Source organism: Ranitomeya variabilis, chromosome 1 (genome assembly GCF_051348905.1).
Source record: "Ranitomeya variabilis isolate aRanVar5 chromosome 1, aRanVar5.hap1, whole genome shotgun sequence".
NCBI classification, from domain to species: domain Eukaryota; kingdom Metazoa; phylum Chordata; class Amphibia; order Anura; family Dendrobatidae; genus Ranitomeya; species Ranitomeya variabilis.
The window spans coordinates 603714689-603734606 of record NC_135232.1 but is presented as its reverse complement, the minus strand read 5'-3'; the positions used below and the strand labels follow the sequence as shown (position 1 = coordinate 603734606).

General features: G+C 51.9%; 1 protein-coding gene across 2 annotated transcripts; it reads left to right on the top strand.

Annotated features, from left to right (window-relative positions):
* The first annotated feature begins 1731 nt into the window (after positions 1-1731).
* Positions 1732-6823, top strand: LOC143808854 (uncharacterized). 2 transcript variants are annotated; one of them, XM_077292017.1, is made up of 2 exons: positions 1732-2622; positions 5899-6823. In XM_077292017.1, exons 1-2 carry the CDS (start codon positions 1941-1943, stop codon positions 6486-6488), a joined length of 1272 nt encoding a protein of 423 aa, XP_077148132.1. In that variant the 5' UTR covers positions 1732-1940; the 3' UTR covers positions 6489-6823. The 2 variants fall into 2 exon arrangements, 1 of the variants encoding a protein (XP_077148132.1); XR_013222022.1 differs by lacking the exon at positions 1732-2622 and adding an exon at positions 4751-5046.
* Positions 6824-19918: the final 13095 nt, after the last annotated feature.

Sequence of the window (19918 nt, the reverse complement as noted above, 5' to 3'; positions counted from 1 at the left end):
CACTGTTCCTCTTATGGTAGATGCCCTCTACACTGCCCCCTCCTTTCCACACTGGGCCCCCTATTCACACTGTCCTCTCACACTGTGTCCCTGTGTCCCCGCTATAGGGCCCTATATTGAGCCCCCTCATCACACTCCACCTCCTTGGCTTTCTGTCCCCTCCTGACTGTGCCCTTACACTGTCACCCTATGCTAACCCCCCCCCCACACACACACACACACACTATTCAATCTCTATTCTGTACCCACTCGCACATTTTTTCCATTTTTTCCCCCATACTGTATCCTCACACTATTTCCCTCAATAGTCTCCTCACATGTTTTTCCCCTCACTCATACTGTCTCTTCTTCACATCCCCAATAGCAATACTGCCTCCTGATATATTTACTACCTCACTCTCCATACTGCCTCCTCACATATCCCTCACGACTCCGCATACTGTGTCTGCACACATCCCATCACCCTTGCTCCCCGTACTGGCAGACGCGGTACTGTATAAGGTGCGCGTCTCTGACTGGGGAGCACCTAGATAGAGCAGCACCGAAAGGTTGTCGGTGCCTGTTCCCCCCTGGCATCACTCCCCTTTAGTGATGCACTAATTGGAAGACCCCTGGCCGGCCAGTGGGCACTGGAGGGGAGGGGTCCTACGGCCACTCCTACAGGGGTTAAATCCAGGTGTCCGGCCGGGAACTTTCTCTTTTCCTCCCGGCGGACACCTGGAAGCATTGTCCCCTGCATAGCTATGTCGGACCCCCTGGTCGAGGCCCTGCTGAAAGGAGTGGAACAGAGAGGTGAGCACTGGCTTCAGGCCATTATTACCGACGTCAGGGCTCACCTCCCTGGGCCTTCTCCCGACCCCGGCCTGTCCTTCCTCATCCCGTCACTCCCGGGTCCCCCCGAGCTGTGCTCACTCACCCCTCCGCCCACGGGTCCCCCCGGTCCGTCCTCCCTCACCGCGTCGCCCCCGGGTCCCCTAGGTTCGGCCTCCCTCTCCCCTTCGCCCCCTGGTCCCCTCGGGTCTAGCTCACCTTCGCTGCCTGCTGTAACGCCAGCACCCGGGGGGCCGGAGGGTGGAGCGGCACAGAGCCGTAGGCGGAGGCCCCTCTTGGCGCCGCTGCAGGCACCAGGGCTCGCGGCTGCAGAGGGCCTGGGGACCTCGCGAAGGAGGCGGTGCAGGGCCGGGCGTCGCACCCGTCAGAGGGAGGGCTGCGTCCCATCGCGGGCGGCGTCCGTGCAGGCCCCTGCTGGGGCTGAAGGAGGCGGTGTGTGTCCGGCGCCGGAGGCTCCGTCCCAGGCTGGGGTGGCCAAGCCCGGCAGCGCCAGGCGTAGCGCGGCATCCCCCCTTTCCCCGGCCGCTCCGGAGACATTGGCGGCGGCGCCGGGGGGAAGGCGATCTGCCCGCCTACCCCGCGCCCCGGAGCGTCTCCAGGTAGGGGAGGGGGCGTCCTCGCCGCCTCGCTGCAGCCGGCGGCTTCCGGCGCCCCCAGTGTCGGCACGGGACTCTGCAAAGGCTCCGGCCGGGCACTTCCGGTCCCCGCCCCCCGACTTCCGGTCACTGCAAATAACCAGCAATGGCGGCGCCGGCCGGCCCCCCATTACCTTCCCTGCGGGCACACATACACCGCCCGCAGGGGGTAATCGGGAGGCTGGCATCAATGCCATGCAGCCCCCAGAATGCTCTGATCGGTCGATTCTGACCGATCAGTGCGCAGATCCACCACCAGGTCCGACCTCCAGCATACCCCCGGCAGACGCAGCACTGGTGCCTGCACGGGGGTATCAGGGGTCGGGCAGTACAGGGTACAGGGCAGCTGAGGAGCGCATTGTTCGGTCCGCAAGGACCGATCAAGGCGCTCAACAGCTGCACAATAACAATTACTGTGAATTTTTGTTAACGGCACCAATCACGGACACACTCATACCACCCCACAGCGCCCACATGCCCAATAAAAATTATCCAATCGCTGCCGCCCTGTTAAATACCAATAATGGAGTCGAATACGGTGGCCTCCTAACGCCCCCCCTCCTAAGTAGCACTACAGGACCGTCTACGGCCAATGATCCCCTTCCGGCTACCGAAAGAATCCCTCCCATGACACCGCATAGTAAGGGCGAACGAAGGCGTAGACGCCGCACGTCCTCCCAATCTTCCTCCAATAACTCCCGTCGCCATTCGGGCTACCCCTCTAAACGCCCCTCCCGTTACCAACGTAGACGCAGCTCCCATAGGAGCCGCCGCAGATCGCGGGCCTCAGAATGGCTGCCATCAGCAACATCCGAGGGGTCCGATGTATCGCAGAGCCCGGATAGGAGTCATCGGGCACGGGACAAGACTTCAAAATCACGCGCACCCTCTAGGGCTTTCAGCCGGGGAGAACAATCCCCCACGGCTTCCAGCCACAACAACAACAACCGTGCAGGCGCCGAAGACAGAGCCATTAATCCGCCACTATGTGGTTGTAATCGGGCTCCAACGCACGATACGCAGGGCATCGGCCAGCACATCGGCCGGTCCCACGCTGTAGCGGGAGCCAGAGTTTCCCCGTCCTGCGACATCACCCCGTCTACATCTGCAGGGGTTCCTCCAGGATCGGAGTACACTCGTCCAGAGTCACACAGCGGTGAGTGTTACAAGGGTAGCGAGGAAGGGTTACGCTACGGTGTTAACTTAAAGGAAATGGAGCTAACCTCAGCGGTAAAGGAGTTAATCTTACAACTATCACACTCGAGCGGAAAGGTGGTGAACAATGCAACACCACAATCAGCTAATTTACACAAAGACGCCTTCTTCTGCGGGATCAGCCCGCTAGGCGCCCATATAGACCAGGAAACGAGACAGAAAATCTGGAGCAACGATTATATTGATATATGGTCGCTGTTATCAGCGGACCAACAAACGGTGGATAAACCTAACGAGAGGGGTTTCGATAGGGGGAGATCGAGAATTGCATTAACCATGAATAATTGGCTCCAGGCCTTCGCAGTAATGGGCTGTATTATGGGCCAGAAACATCCGGAACGCTGCTCCGAATTGTTTATATATCAGGACATGATATATAGTTCATACAAGTCGCACGGCGGTTCAGCCTGGCGGCGGTATGATGAGGAGTTCCGCAGGCGTCTGGCCCTACAGCCCGAGCTAGGCTGGGGAGTTAAAGCAACAGACGTATGGTTGCGGTTGATGCTGTCCCAAAAGCAGCCCCCCTTTTCGGCCGCGACCACTAATTACTCCGCAGTCGCAGGTCAAAACTCAGTGGTCGTGCGAAAACCCGGGGCCTGCTGGTTGTTCAATGAGGGAAACTGCCGCTTCCACGCATTATGCAAATTCAGACATGATTGCTCCGCTTGCGGGGGGGGATACCCAGCGTCAAGGTGCACTCGTCAGCCTTACAAAGCACCTACAAGGCAGAACCCCAGTGAGCGTAACCGCGATGGCCCCCTGGCTAAAGCTCTACCCCAATAAGAAAGCGGCTCAGCAGCTGCAAGCAGGATTCTCCGACGGGTTTTTTATTCCCTTTAGGCTAACAAGAACGCCAACCCTATCCGATAACCTAAAATCGGCTCGCGAATTCCCCGAAATACTTAGACAAAAACTTGAAAAGGAGGTAGAATTGGGTAGAATAGCAGGCCCCTTCCAGTCGCTCCCCTTCAAAAACATGAAAATATCACCGCTAGGCATTATACCAAAAAAAGAACCCGGTAAATACCGCTTAATTCATCATTTATCTCACCCAAAGGGCGAATCAGTTAATGACGCAATTTCCCCAGAAGAAGCCTCTGTCTCATACGCGTCTTTCGATAAGGCGGTGGAATTAGTCTGGGCTGCCGGACCCGGCGCCCTGCTAGCCAAATCTGACATCGAATCGGCATTCCGTTTACTACCCGTGCACCCCGAATGTTTCCACCTTCTGGGCTGCAAAGTGGATCAGCTCTATTACTTCGACATGTGCCTTCCGATGGGATGTTCCATCTCATGTCACTATTTTGAGCTATTCAGCACCTTCCTAGATTGGGTAGTTCGGTACGAAACGGGCAGTAAATCCCTAATTCACTACCTCGATGATTTCCTGTTTGTCGGCCCTAGAAACTCTAAACTTTGCTCCGAGCTGCTAGAAACATTCAAAGCTATCGCACTCAAATTCGGCGTGCCACTGTCGCCCGAAAAAACGGAGGAACCATGTAATGTATTGCCTTTCTTGGGCATCGAAATAGATACCACGTTAATGGTTTTCCGTTTACCAGAGGATAAAATATTAAAAACCCTACAAATGTTGAAAGGCTTTCTAGAAGTGAACAAGGTAACCCTCCAGCAAATGCAGGCATTACTGGGCCTTCTGACATTCGCTTGTCGCGTAATGCCGGTCGGCAGAGCATTCTCGCGCAGACTATCTTTGGCAACAAAAGGCGCTTCTCAGCCCGGCCATAGAATTAGACTCACCCGTTCGCTAAAAGCAGATCTGCTAGTGTGGAAAACGTTCCTGCAATCATACAACGGTCACACGTGCGTTATGGCGAGAGAGATCGCAAGCAAGGATTTAGGGCTGACAGTAGGGTGGAATAAAAAAGAGGGTTTTGCAGCAATTTTTAAAAACCAATGGTGCAAATCAGGTTGGCCAGAGAGATGGACGACAACAAAATGGGGTCAAGACCCGTCCCTATGGGAATTATTTGCGGTTGTTGCTGCGATAGACATATGGGCCGATCAGTTGAGAAACACAAACATTCGTTTCCAAACAAAAAATACGAAAACGGCAAAGAGTTTAAATCACATGTCTTCTTCATCCCTGCCCATACTCGCTCTTTTGCGCCGACTAGCGCTGATTTGCCTTGAAAACAATATTTGGTGTAGAGCCACTGTGGTGGCGGAAGTAGATGATAATATCATTAACCCACTGTTATTTTCTAATTGGCAGGCTTTCAGAATCCAGCAGCCCAACTCGCAACCCCGTGGTATTCTGTGTCCACTGTTCCTGTGGGACACAGTGGCCAATCATTGATGCCCTTAATCCGGGCCTCCGTTTCGCCAGCTACCTGGCAGGTGTATGGTAAGGCTTGGGAGGAGTGGTGCTCCCTAATTCAGGGTAGGCCGGTCGACGAAAGCGACGGAGCGCGAAGCGCAGTGACAACTGATTTCCTTTTACGGATGAGGGAAAGCGGGTCGTCGGGCACATCGGCACAACGGAAATTATCGGGGCTTGCATTTTTCTTTCAATTATTGGGATGGGTTGACGTAACTAAATCCTTCTGCATAAAACAAGCCATAAAAGGTTGGAAAAGGCTTCAGCCAAGTCAAGAATGTCGCCGCCCCATTTCTCTGAGTCTATTGCAGGACCTAATTGCGATATCCCCGTCAGTCTGCTCATCGCAATATGAGGCGGCCCTCATATCGGCAGCGTTTGCGACCGTCTTTTTCGGAGCACTGCGTATTAGCGAATTGCTACCGCGGTCAAAAAGCGCATCGGAAGGAGGTTTAATTAATGAGGATATAGTTATATGCAGCGGCGCCCTGCGCATCAGGGTTAGAAAATCCAAATGCGATCCCACCGGTAGGGGCACATGGGTCCTGGTTAACGCTACAGAGGGCCCAGCTTGCCCACTAAAAATGGTTAAAAGATACGCCGTAATAAGACACGAGGGTAGATTTTTCTTCACTCATACAGACGGGTCCCCTCTGACCAAGTACCAATTCCAGGCAATGTTCAAGCGATGCTTGAAAGAAACCGGCGCAAATCCAAAGGAGTACGGAACACATTCGTTCCGGATAGGGGCGGCCACAGAGGCAGCTAGGGCAGGAGTGTCAGAGGCTGAGGTGCAGAGAATGGGTCGTTGGAAGTCCGCATGCTTCGCCAGATACATCAGGCCCGACTTGCTTAATTAACATGTATTGTCTCTTACAGGGGTTGATGTTTGGGTGGTAGGAGATTCCTACGTACACTGGGCCGAAAAGAGGGCCAAACTGCGGCCAGGAGGAACAAATCTCTACATCCCGGGAATAAAAGTTAACTGGAGGGGTATCAGAGGCCTCCGGTGGAACCAGGTGTTCAAGGAGATGGTGGGCATAGCAAGGATGGCGGAACGCCCGGTGATATTGGTGTTACACGCAGGTGGCAATGACCTGGGCAAACAAAAGGTGGCCGAGTTGTACAAATGGGTGACAACGGATATGGAACGGTTCAGCTGGCTGTTCAGGAACATGATAATGGTGTGGTCGGAGATAACACCACGGGCCGAATGGCGTGGTGCAAGAGATAAGAGAGCCATAGAGCGGACAAGGGTGAAATTCAACGCTCGAATCGGAAAATATGTGAGAGGAAGAGGCGGTATCGTGATTCATCACCAATACCTACAAAAGAAAAACACGCCACAATTGCGACCGGACGGAGTTCACCTAACGGACATCGGCCTCGATATTTTTCTGTCTGGTTTACAGGATGGGGTTGAACAGGCCCTAAAAGTGATGGGTGGGGTCGGAGTCCCGCGTAGGTAATACACGGGATCCTCCGTGGCGGAAGAAGCGGAGGAGGGCAAAGGTCGTAGTCGCTCGTTGGTCCAATTACCCTGTCGATCACGGACAGGAGCTCGGCGCGAGCGGCCGTTACGACATGTAATTGCCCTTTTCAGCTTATTTAATTAATAAACTGTGACCGACCTGTTCAACCCACCTAGGACTATGTGTGTTTCATTACGGGATTGATGGGAGGGGGGAAGGCACTGGTTACGACACCAGGTCTCCACAGTCTGGCAGACGCGGTACTGTATAAGGTGCGCGTCTCTGACTGGGGAGCACCTAGATAGAGCAGCACCGAAAGGTTGTCGGTGCCTGTTCCCCCCTGGCATCACTCCCCTTTAGTGATGCACTAATTGGAAGACCCCTGGCCGGCCAGTGGGCACTGGAGGGGAGGGGTCCTACGGCCACTCCTACAGGGGTTAAATCCAGGTGTCCGGCCGGGAACTTTCTCTTTTCCTCCCGGCGGACACCTGGAAGCATTGTCCCACCCACCCTCCCTTTTTAAAGGCTAAAGATGATACTAACCTGCGGGATGATGTAAATGTGTAAATGCTATTGTAATATTTTACTTTAAAAAAAAAAAAAAAAAAAAAAATTATATTTGTACGTGATATAACTAATGCTGGTAACCTTTATTAAGTCACAGCGGAAGAAGCGGAGGAGGGCAAAGGTCGTAGTCGCTCGTTGGTCCAATTACCCTGTCGATCACGGACAGGAGCTCGGCGCGAGCGGCCGTTACGACATGTAATTGCCCTTTTCAGCTTATTTAATTAATAAACTGTGACCGACCTGTTCAACCCACCTAGGACTATGTGTGTTTCATTACGGGATTGATGGGAGGGGGGAAGGCACTGGTTACGACACCAGGTCTCCACAGTCTGTGTATGCATACATTTTCAATCATGCTACTCATACTGTGTCCACACGCATCCCCCCACTCACCTTACTGTGTCTGCACCCAATGCTCACTCGATCCCCATACAGTGTCTGCAGACATTGCCCCCTTAATCCCCATACTGAGTTTGCACCCACCCTCCCCATTCTGTGTCTGCACCAATCCCCTCACTCAGCATACTTTGTCTGTACTCATCCCCCATACATTCCCACCCTCGCTCCTCACTGTCAGCACCCACCCCCCTACTCACCATACTGTATCTGCACTCATCTCCCCCTACTCACCATACTGTTTGCACCCATCCCCTTATACTGTTTCCTCCTTCATGCCCACCATCACCCCCTTTTGCTCCTCATGCTGTCCTCAAATTTCTCCCGCTCCCCAAATTGTGTCTGAACCTGTCCCTAGCTAGCTTACAAACTTGTGTCCTCAAATCTTCCCCACTTCGTTACACTAAATCTCTCCCACCTGTCCCCCCACACAGAGTAAATATCCCCCACACAGTAAATTTCCACAAACACAGAGTAAATGTCTCCCACACACACAGAGTAAATCTCTCCTTCCCTTACACTGAATATTCGGTGTCTTCAGCTCCACTAGAGCACTTACTACCGATGTTCTTCACACGCCTCTGTGTGCCGGCCAGTAACGTCATCAGTGTGATCATATGACCTGATCAGAACTTCAGTTGTACTCCTGTCTCAAAGATGCAAGTTCAATTGTTTACTGGGAGCCGGCACACTGTACAGCCGTCTCCCAGTCAGGGAGAAACACCTCGGACTACCTTATTAAGTGGTCCCCATTGCTGTCTGCGCCTGGAACAGATGCCCCTACTCCCACACTCCCCCCCATACAGCTTTGTCTGGGGTATTATATAGGCTGTAACTCAGAACCAGTACAGGATAAGTAATGTAATGTATGTACCCATTGACTGCACCAGCAGAATAGTGAGTGCAGCTCTGGAGTATAATACAGGATGTAACTCAGGATCAGTACAGGATCAGTAATGTATGTACACAATGACTGCACCTTCAGAGTAGTGAGTGCAGCTCAGCTGCTACTCATTGCGGTGATTGTGGGTGTGGTCTCCACTGAACCTGCTGTGTGCTCCTGAACTCATGAGAACCACCACCTCTCCACCCGGGGACCTGCTCTCTCTCTTACCCAGGGAGGGAGTGGGTTTCCTGGGATGAGTGATGGAGCCAAGTCCCAGGCTTCTGCTTCCCGGACCAGGCTGGCGGGGGGCAGAAGGAACCAGCAACCAGCCTGCACATCAGAGGATTCGGGGGTGAGACGCTCCACCAGGAGTCGCAGCAATGTGGCTCCTACTCCCCCCAGGTCTGCAGAGACCCAGAGAAGCCGCAAGGCTTCCATGGAGGAGAAGCCTGCTAGTGTGCAAGATGGCGGTCCTTCCGGAGGAAAGCTGAGTGCTCACGGAGGTGAGGCCAACCTCACTGAGGAGGGTTGGGCACTGCAGAGACCCCGGGAGTCTGTGTCCACCTATGCCTCCCGGGTCATGAGCCACCTCCATGAGTATGAAGAGGCTAGTAAGGCACTGAGGAGGCTTCGGGAGGATCTGCGCTGCACAAGCAAAAAAGCTGCAGGTTCCTCCAAACCGAGGAAGAATCAGCTCCAGGTGGAGGTAAGGAGACTGAAAGTTGAGATCAATGAGCTTGAAGTCAGAAAAGCTTACATCAGAGAAAAAAGTGGACCATTTAAAGAAAAGCTTATAAATGAAGACCGATTCAGAGAAATGGCTGATAACAGAGAGCAAATGCAGATGGGGCTGCAGCCTGAGAGCCAGGTGGATGATGATGATGAGGAGGAGGATGACCAGCAGAAAGCCCCACCTGGCAGCCTGCTTAGTCACTCACAGGCCACATGCAGCGAGGTCCCTGCAGGACAGGCGACAATGACATCTCGTCGCAGTTCTGCTGGCTCTGGGGAGGACAGTGACAACATCGGCCAGGGAGGGGCGCTAATGGCAGAGATCAAGCTCCTGGAGTCCCCAGTGTGCCTTCAGAACTTCCATCTTGGTGATGATTTACCAGAGGAGGCACCTGGGGGCCAGAAGAAAAAGGCAAAGAAAACCACCAAGCCAAAGCTGCAGGAAGCGGTAAGCTATGTATATGCCCCCCTCCCTGTACCCCCTGAGTCGGCTGCAGGGTCAGCTTGCTGTATAAGCCCCGTTGCCCAGCCCAGCCCGGGTTCTGCTGTGGATCCGGTGCAAAGGCACGGGGAGATTACAAAGCAAAGCAATGAGGCGCAGAGCTCCGTCTCTGCTTGTAGTAGCAGGGACGTAGCAGCAGGTGCATCAGCCGAGAGGCTGGACAGTGAGGGCGGCCCGGTGGCAGATGAACGGTCAGGCCACGATACTGTGGTCCGCTCCTCAGTGGGAGGGGGGAGCGGCCCGGTGTCGGGGGCAGCTTCGGTAGCCTCGGTGCCCCTGAATACTGTTGCCGCTGATCACTTAGCTGAGGAGCGGCGGCAGCGTGAGGGGGTTATCGGGGCTAGGAGTTCCGGTCCTCCCAAAGTCCTATTTTGTGTTGGTGCCGCTGGTCAACAAGATCCTGATGCTAAGATCAGCGGTGCCTCACAGCAGCTAAAGATCAATGGCGCCTGGTAGCAACCATGAAGCAGCGGAAAATATCAACTGATGATGCGGAGGGCACACATAAAACCAGGGGTGAGATCACCTCCAGTTTTGTGGAGGAGACTCAGCCCCTTGTGCCTGATGATGCGGAGGCCAAAGTGTCACCCCGTATTGTCACTGGTCTAGCAGGAGTGAATGTGGTGGGTATGGATGCGGAAAACTCTTTGTCTAGTGGTGTGGTTGCTGGTTTGGTAGAGGGTGAGGGGGTTATGGAGGTGGGTAATGGTGATGCTGTTGGTGTGGATGTGGTCACTGGTCCGGTTGCCCCCTCCCCCGGTGGTGGCAGCGCCTGTCAGGAGCTTTGCCGCTGTCACCTCTGGGGGAAATAGGGCGTCCTACTCGTCTCTGGGCTCTGGGGACGGCATGTTGCAACGGCATCTCCTGGAGGCTCTAAAGAGGGGGGAGAGATCACTAATGGTAGAGGGTCGAGAGGTTGATCTATCCTTCTGGATAGAGAGGCATGGCCTCGGGGCCTTCTGAGAGCAAAGGGGGGGAGATACAGTGTGGTCCCTCCCAACAGCCGGGCCAGGTAGTGTGCGTAGGAATGTGGTCCGTCTTCGGTGGAGGGGCAGTGATGCATGTCCTCCAAGGTCGAAGGTTGTGGAGCTCCTGCTGAGGATGGGCTTCAAGGCGATTGACATCTATGCCTTGATACATCCCTATTCCACACCTGAGTTTGATGTCAGCTTTGTTCGGCCGGAGGGGCTTGAACTCTTCTGGTCGAACTATGAGTTGGCAAAATCAAGTCAAGAAAGTGACCGTGATGACATGTAACGAGTCGCTTTCTTGTTATGACATCATGACGTGGCTTGGCCGGTATGGAGAGGTAGTGGAGATGCCAAAGAAAAACCGTGACGAGTTTGGTATCTGGTCAGGGGCCTGGACGTTTATGGTAAAACTTAAGCTTTCAGGTGGTACGGTTGCCCACATACCATCATCTGCCTTCCTGGGTAGGGATCGTATCCTGGTCTTCTACCAGGGGCAACCAAAGCTCTGTCACAAGTGCGGCAACCCCACACACTTCAGCGCAAACTGCACTGTGCAGAAATGTGCATTGAGTGGGGATATCGGCCATCTTGCTGCATCTTGTGTGGAGATTAGGTGCCACCTGTGTGGTGAATTAGGTCACCCATTCAGCCGTCGTCCTCGCTCCTTCGCTAATGCAGTCGTGACCCCGGTGGGAGAAAGCCGCAAGGCTGATTCTGCTGGGGAAGGGACTAGCAGGGGTGAGGGAGCTGAGGGGCCAAGGAGGAAAAGCAATAAAAAGATGCCTGCCCAGCTGAGGTGTCTAGACAAGCGCAGACAGGATAGGGAGCTGGGCGAGCCTCGGGCTACTGCGGCGGCCCCTGTCCTGGACGCCAGTCTTGCTGCTGAGGCCCCGAGGGATGATGAGTTGGATGAGGAGGTCAGGAGGATCCACAGGGAGGAAACCGCCACTGCCTCCGAATCCTCCCATTATGAAAGTATGGATGAGGATAATAGGCAGTGGCTACAGGAAAAGCGTAAGCTTGGCATCAAAAAGAAGAGAAAGAAGGGAGATAAAACATCTTCTCCCGCTCTGACCAAGGTACCTAAGGAAGGAAAAACTGACTCCCCTCTGGTTGGTCTTTCTAACCGGTTCCAAGCCCTTGAGAACATCTCTTCATCTGAGGAGGAAGCTGAGGGTGAGGTTCCGGCTTTGGCGGGGCTTACAGGGGGCGCCGAGTCTCCTTCTTCTGGGAATGTAAGGTCCTTGGAGGGAGGGACTGGCCCAGAGTCTGGAGACGAGGAGGATAAAAAGAAAAAACATGTGGAAATGGACACCTCTATGTCATTAAAGAGGGGGAAGGATTCCTCCTCTGAGGCAGAGGATAAGGGGAGTGGGAAGAAGAAAGCCATCTAACTCAATCACCAATGATGGTGATACCCACTCCGTTGATGCTGGCGTCCATTAATGTCGCCAGCATAAAGTCAAATACAGCTAGATTTGGGGCCTTTGATTTTCTCAGCCGGGTTGAAGCTGACATTTTCTTTTTGCAAGAGACAAGGCTGCCAAACATGGCAGACGTGTTTAAAGCTAAAAGGGAGTGGAGACTCGGGCCCTCCTATTGGTCTCTTGTGGCCGAGCCGTATAGCGGAGTGGCGGTCCTTTTTACCGCATCGGTGGAATGCCGACGGGTTATTGAGTTAGAAATGGGGAGGTGCCTGATCTTAGATGTCCTCATGAAGGGACAAGAGCTCCGGCTCATTAACATCTATGGTCCCCAATCTAAGTGGGACCGGAAGTGTCTCTTTATGAGGATCAAGCCCTACCTTTTTACAAGTCGGCAGGTTGTCTTTGGAGGGGACTTCAATGCTGTCACGAGGCCCCGAGATAGAGGAGGTTCCAGAGAAAAGTTGACTTATGATAGCGTCGCCCTTAATAGTATATCTGGTAAGGCTCGCCTGGTGGATGTCCACATTCGGCACACCCCAGGCCACGAGGGGTTCACCTATCATAGAGGTAACTGTAGGTCCAGAATAGATAGGTTTTATTTAAAGGAGGAAGCTGTCTCTTCAGCAGTGTCTGTGGTTGAGGTGGAGTTCTCCGACCACTGTTTAATATTGTTTTCTCTGAATGTTACAGAGACCCTCCGGATGGGAAGAGGCTTTTGGAGGCTCAATTCGTCTCTGTTGGAAGAAGCGGAGATAAGACAGTCCTCTGAGGATTTTCTTCAGAGCCAGGTACCCTTACTGGATCTTTGTAGTAGTAAGTCAGAGTGGTGGGAGATGTTCAAGGAAAGGGTGGCGAGATTCTTCCACCAGCTCTTGAGCCTCAGGAGTCTGAGCAGGTACCACCTGTATCGGGGTCTGAGGAGGAAACTCGAGCATCTTGTTTCAACTGGAGGTAGCCGCGAAGAGATCTCCAGAGTGAAATCTTTGCTTATGAGGTGTCATTACGATAGACACGCATCTTTGGTTTTTGAGAGGGATTACGGAAGTACCGCTCGCCCGAGCCTTACAGAAACTGCAAGATGTCAGTGAATAGTAAAGTAGTTACAGGACTGGTCGACACTTCGGGGTCCCTGAGACGATCCAGATCAGGGATCCTGGAGGTTGTCAGATCCTTCTACTCGCACCACTTTGGGAAGAGGGATCTTGATTGGGATGAGATGTCGGCTTTCCTGGCTGAAGCCGTCCCCGAACCAGGGGTAGACCCCTCTCTTGACGTTTTGACAGAAATGATCAGGGAAGAGGACGTTCAGTTGGCGATTAAAGGGCTTGCCCCCAAAAAATCGCCTGGTCCAGATGGCTTAACATCTGAATTCTATAAGACCTTTGAGGACGTTTTGGTTCCCCTCTTGACTGAGGTATTCAATGAGTGTCTTTCCTCGGGCACTCTGCCGAAGTCAATGAGGAGGTCTGCTCTGATCATCTTGTCAAAGGGTAAGGACCCATCTTGCATTGAGAATTGGCATCCCATAGCGCTTCTCAATGCAGACAGGAAGGTTCTGGCAAAGGTGCTGTTTAATCGGCTGGTGAAATTTGCACCCCGACTCCTTTCGGAGGCCCAGCATTGCTCTGTTCTAGGTCGCAGCACATTTAGTGCTGTGCTCTGTGTCCGAGAGGCAGTGAAGCAGGGTAGGGTTGGTCAATGAAAGGGGTACATGCTGTCACTGGACCAGGCAAAAGCGTTTGATCGGGTTAATCACGAGTACCTCTGGTCCGTCCATCTGAGATATGGCCTGCTGGGGGGTTTGTTGATTGGCATAAGACCTTGCAGAGTGGGGCAGAGAGTTTCCCGCTTGTGAATGGTTGGATTGGCAGCTCTTTTGAGGTTGGGTCCGGTGTTCGTCAGGGTTGTCCCTTGAGCCCACTGCTGTACGTGTTTGCGATTGACGCTCTTCTTAGGAGGGTGGATTTGGACCGTTGGCCGGGATTGGGATGGACCAGGCAGCACCGGAAGCCACGCTGAGGGTGGTGGTGTATGCCGATGATGTCACTGTATTTGTTTCCTCTCACGAGGAGGCAGGGTGGCTGATGTCAGAGGTAGATCGCTACTCGGAGGCATCCGGGTCCAAGATCAACCGGGATAAGTGTGAGAGTCTCTGGCTGGGAGGAGGAGGTCCTGGTTTTGATCTCCCGGACTCCCTTCCAGGACCCAAAGTCTCTGCAAAAGTCCTTGGCATCGAATTTGGCCAGGGGATTACTCCAAAAAAATTGGGACAGCAGGCTAGAGATCGCCACTCAGAAGGTGAACCAATGGAAGGGTTGGTCTTTGACCCTAAGGGAAAGGGTAAACCTGATCAAAACTTACCTGCTCCCTTTACTGATTTATCTGGGCAGTGTGTGCATCTTGCCGGAATCTCTCTGGACTCGGGTCTACAGTTTGTTCTTCCAACTGTTATGGGGGAATAGACTGAACCTGGTCAAGAGGGAGGTTACTTACCATACGAGGAGACTAGGAGGGTTGGGTATGGTCAACCCTGTGGTATTCCTTGTGGATACCTTCATTAAGATCAGTATTGCAAACCTCTGGAAAGAGAGGGCTCCTCCGTGGGTATTCTTCTGTAGGGGATGGTTTCAGCCTTTCTTCCAGGAATGGGAGACAGGAGGGCAAGTGAAGGATCTTCGCACACCGCATGGACATCTTCCGGCTTACGCTACCTTGGTTCTGAAGGTAATTCGTCGGTGGGGTCTGGGAATGTGGGAGATCAGGACTCTGCCAAGGAAACTCCTTGACAATAGGGTTCTGTTGACCCTTTTCCAGAGGCCTCTGGCGCTCAGGGACTGCCCAAGTCGGGATCTTGGGGTGGGTTTGCATCTTTTGAATTCTATCAGGATCCCCTCGAAGTTTTGGGACTTGGCTTGGCGCTGCTTCCATGGGAAACTGTGTGTAAGGGACAATCTGAAGTGTAGGAGCTCTGAGGACAGGAATTGTCCTCGGGAGCATTGTGGTACCTTGCTGGAAAGCATGGACCACTTCCTGCTTCATTGTCCCTTCAACACAGAGGTGTACAACAGGGTGGGCGCCTTCATTGGCTGGTCTCGGCTGGCCGGTCTCTCCTATGCGGAATGGGCCTATGGAGCATTCGGAGACCTTGGTGGTTGGGACCGCTGCACCTTATTTCTAGTTAGCACAGTGGTTAGGTATCGCACGTGGAACGCGCGGTGCTTAGTATCGACACAACGAAAAATCCTCCCAGTGGACGATGTGTTTAGGACCATACTCGGTGACCTGGTGAAGGTGTGCTCTCTGAAGTATGGGAGACTGGGCACACGGAGGGCCACGCTCCTCTGGAGAGGCTTTTCTTTTAGTGTGCCCTAGTCTGGTCGTCTCCTTTCCTGGTGGTGGGCTGTTGCTGACACTGTAGATTTTTGTTTTGTTTGATCATTATACAGTGATGTAGGGCTGCAGGCGCCAAACTTGGGCTTCGTGATTTGTGATTATTGTGGTGTGTGCTGCTGTTTATATTGTACTAGCTATTGAACCCGTTCTACGCCCGTGTGGCGAGCATTTATATTTGGTATATGGTCTCCATCCTGGTATGTGCTGCTCCCATCCTGTCATGTGCTGCTCCATCCTGTGCCCTCATCCTATCATGTGCTGCTCCATCCTGCGTCCCCATCCTGTCATGTGCTCCCATCCTGCGCCTCCATCCTGTGCGGCTGTGCATGGCTGTGGTGAGTGCAGGCGGCTGTGCGTGGCTGTGCTGGGCGCCGAGTGCTGGGGGCCTGAGCAGGCGGGGTCACCGGCGCGCTGTGGGGGTCAGGTGCCGGAGTCGCCGCTAGCTCAGGCCCCCGGCACTTGCTATATTTACCTGTCCCCCATTCCACCGATGCGCGCTGCTCCATCCTCCACATCCTCTGGCTATGACTGTTCAGTCAGAGGGCAGCGCGCATTAAGCGCATCATCGTGCCCTCTGAACTGAACGTCACAGGCAGAGGATGTGGAGGATGGAGCAGCGTGCATCGGTGGAACGGGGGACAGGTAAATATAGCATACTCACCTTCCTGGCTCGTCCCTGCTTCTCCGTTGGAGATCGTGGTGTGCGTTCAGTGCTTTACACATACCGCGATCTCCTGGCAGCGTCACTCTGTGGGGTCCAGACTGCGCCGGCGCTTGCGCTTGCACAGTCTATAAAGGCTTCGGACAGAGTGACGCTCCCAGCGTTATATTATAGATATATTGTATATTGGGATATAGATTTGGGTGTAGGTGTTAGGTTGGGTGGTGGGAAAAGGGGGGAGGTGGGTTTATCTTGTGGGACTATGGGACACTGGGTTGCTTGGGGGAAAAACTGGCACTGCCTGATCTGGCGTATGGACGTTGGACATGAACTGAGGCATGAGACACAGGACCAGCTCTCAGGTCAGTGCGGAGGTTGGGAATGGTGCGCTTGAGTGTGGGGTGGTGGTTAGCTTAGTATTGTATATATTTGCATAGTTTCTGGTTATTTTATTTATAAAAAAAAAATAATAATAATACAAATAAATTAAAAATTAAAAAATAAAAATAAAAAAAAAAAAAATATGTATGTGTATATAGTCTTTGTTTGCTATTGTTTATTTGTTTTTGTGTGCTATTGTTTATATTTTTTAGTTTGGTGACCGAACCAGAAGGTGTAAGTACTTAATGTTAGTTATTATTAGTTATTATTCTGTATATATAATATGTGTGAGAGGAGAGGAAGAGCGTCTGGACCAGTGTTCATTATACTGATTATTTTCTGGCTGATATTTCTGTTTTGTTTCTATTATTATTATTGTTATGTTTTTAATTTTTATAATAAAAGATCTACAGGATGTAACTCAGGATCAGTACAGGATAAGTAATGTAATGTATGCACATAGTGACTCCACCAGCAGACTAGTGAGTGCAGCTCTGGAGTATAATACAGGATGTAACTCAGGATCAGTAATGTATGTACACAGTGACTACCCAAGCAGAATAGTGAGTGCAGCTCTGGAGTATAATACAGGATGTAACTCAGGATCAGTACAGGATCAGTAATGTATGTACACAGTGACTGCACCAGCAGAATAGTGAGTGCAGCTCTGGGGTATAATACAGGATGTAACTCAGGATCAGTAATGCAATGTATGTACATAGTGGCTGCACCAGCAGAATACTGAGTGCAGCTCTGGGGTATAATACAGGATGTAACTTGGGATCAGTAATGTAATGTATGTACACAGTGACTGCACCAGAAGAATAGTGAGTGCAGCTCTGGAGTATAATATAAGAGGTAAATTGAACTTGTAAATTAGAATAATTCTGTCAGATGGAACTCAAACATGGGCAGTCTCTTTCTATGAGTTTCAGCTCCTTCATCCATTACTGTAGAATTAGCGTGAGACTTTCTTCCACCAAAGCGAGCAGCAGAAAACATAAAACTTGAGCCCCTAGGGATGTAAGACGTCAATACAACAGCTCACAGCATCATCCATGTAGCATCTTTAATTAATAGGATACTGTGATCCAGAGCCGCGGTATCATGCTTCTACATGGAGCCATAACCGGCCGCGTATACAACATGCTCTAAAATAGAAATGATGATGAAGGCAACAGAAGTTTCAGAGATCACAACGCTAATTTCTATTTCTAGGGAAACTGAGAAACATTAGAAAAATATTCCATCCCACAATGGGGCCCCTCTGTCAGGAGACAGGAGTCTCCATCGCTCGCTATTCTCTAGATTCTTCATTTGTTTTGTTTTCTTTTTTTTTTCTGGATTTGTTCAATATCTTCTAAAACAGCATAATGGTAGACACGGTACTGTATAAGGAACGTGCCTCTGACTGCGGAGCCCTTAAGGGATAGCTAGAGGGGAAAACTGTGCAGTGCCCAATTCCCCCCTCCCACTACTGTCCCAGGTGAGGTCATGATTGGGACGCCCAGCGGACCGGCCAGGGAGAGGAGGGGAGTCTGGCCACACCCTCAGGGGTTAAATTCTAGTGCCGGGCCCGGATTCTCCCTCTTTCTCCCTGGCTGACCCTTGGAAGCTGTTGTCCCACCCGCCCTCCCTTATGAACTTGTAATTGTATAGTGTTGTTACTTTGGAAATGTCCTAAATTATTCAAAAAAAAAAAAATTTTGACGTTCTTTTTTATACGTCACAGCGGTAGGTAGAGGGGGGCAAAGGTTCGTAACCTCTCATCGGCTTGCTGGCCCAGCGGTCGTTGGCTGGGGCCTTCAGCAATGAGTCCGTCGCGAAATGTAATCGCCCTTCTCTACTTTGCAAAATAAACTGTGACCGACCTGTTCAACCCATCCAGGTTTCTCGGTATCTTTTATTACGGAGTGGTGGGACGGGGGAAGGCACGGTTTATGACACACGGGTCTCTGCAGTCAACTCTGACAACAGGTTGGGGTGCAAAGCTGTAGTAATAAATCCATCCAATCTGGCCACCAGAAATAGGAAACGTATCCTGTGTACAATGCAGAGACACTGAGCCTCGGTGTACAGGATAGTGACACTGACACTCTGGGTACAGGATAATGACACTGACACTTGGGGTACAGGACAGTGACACTGACACTCTGGGTACAGGATAATGACGCTGACACTTGGGGTACAGGACAGTGACACTGACACTCTAGGTACAGGATAATGACGCTGACACTTGGGGTACAGGACACTGACAGTGACACTCGGGGGACAGGATGATGACGCTGACACTTGGGGTACAGGATAATGACACAGACATTTGGGGGACAGGATAATGACACTGACACTCGGGGGACAGGATAATGACACTGACACTCGGGGGACAGGATAACTACACAGACACTCGAGGTATAGGATAATGACACTGACACTTGAGGAACAGGATAATGACACTGACACTCGGGGTACAGGATAACTACACAGACACTCGGGGTACAGGATAATGATACTGACACTCGGGGTCCAGGATAATGTCACTGATACTCAGGGGACAGGATAATGACACTTGGGGTACAGGATAACTACACTGACACTCGGGGTACAGGATCACTACACTGACACTGGGGGTACAGGATAACTACACTGACACTCGAGGTACAGGATCATGACACTGACACACGGGCTACAGGATCATGACACTAATACTCGAGGTACAGGATAATGTCACTAATACTCAGGGTACAGGATAATGACACAAGGGGTACAGGATAATGACACCGACACCTGAGGAACACGATAATGACACTGACACTCAGGGTATAGGATAACTACACTGACACTCGGGGTACAGGATCATGACACTGACACACGCGGTACAGGATCATGACACTGCCACTCGGGGTACAGGATAATGTCACTAATACTCGGGGTACAGGATAATGTCACTAATACACAGGGTACAGGATAATGACACAAGGGGTACAGGATAATGACACCGACACTTGAGGAACAAGATAATGACACTGACACTTGGGGTACAGGATAACTACACTGACACTCGGGGTACAGGATCATGACACTGACACATGGGGTACAGGATCATGACACTGACACTCGGGGTACAGGATAATAACACCTACACTTGGGGTACAGGATCATGACACTGACACTCGGGGTACAGGATAATAACACCCACACTCGGGGTACAGGATAATAACACTGACACTTGGGCTACAGGATAACTACACAGACACTCGGGGTACAGGATAACTACACAGACACTCGGGGTACAGGATAACTACACAGACACTCGGGGTACAGGATAATGACACTGACACTTGGGGGTACAGGATAATGAGCTGACACTTGAGGAACAGGTCATGATGACACTGACACACGGGGAACAGGATAATGATGCTGATACTTGGGGTACAGGATAACTACACTGACACACGAGTACAGGATAACTACACAGACACTCGGGGTACAGGATAACAACACTGACACTCGG

Coding starts and splice junctions, on each gene's coding strand:
- LOC143808854 (XM_077292017.1), top strand. CDS start 1,941: ATGCCCAATAAAAATTATCCAATCGCTGCCGCCCTGTTAAATACCAAT. Junction 2,623..5,898: donor TCGTCCAGAGTCACACAGCG/GTGAGTGTTACA, acceptor TGTCTCTTACAG/GGGTTGATGTTTGGGTGGTA.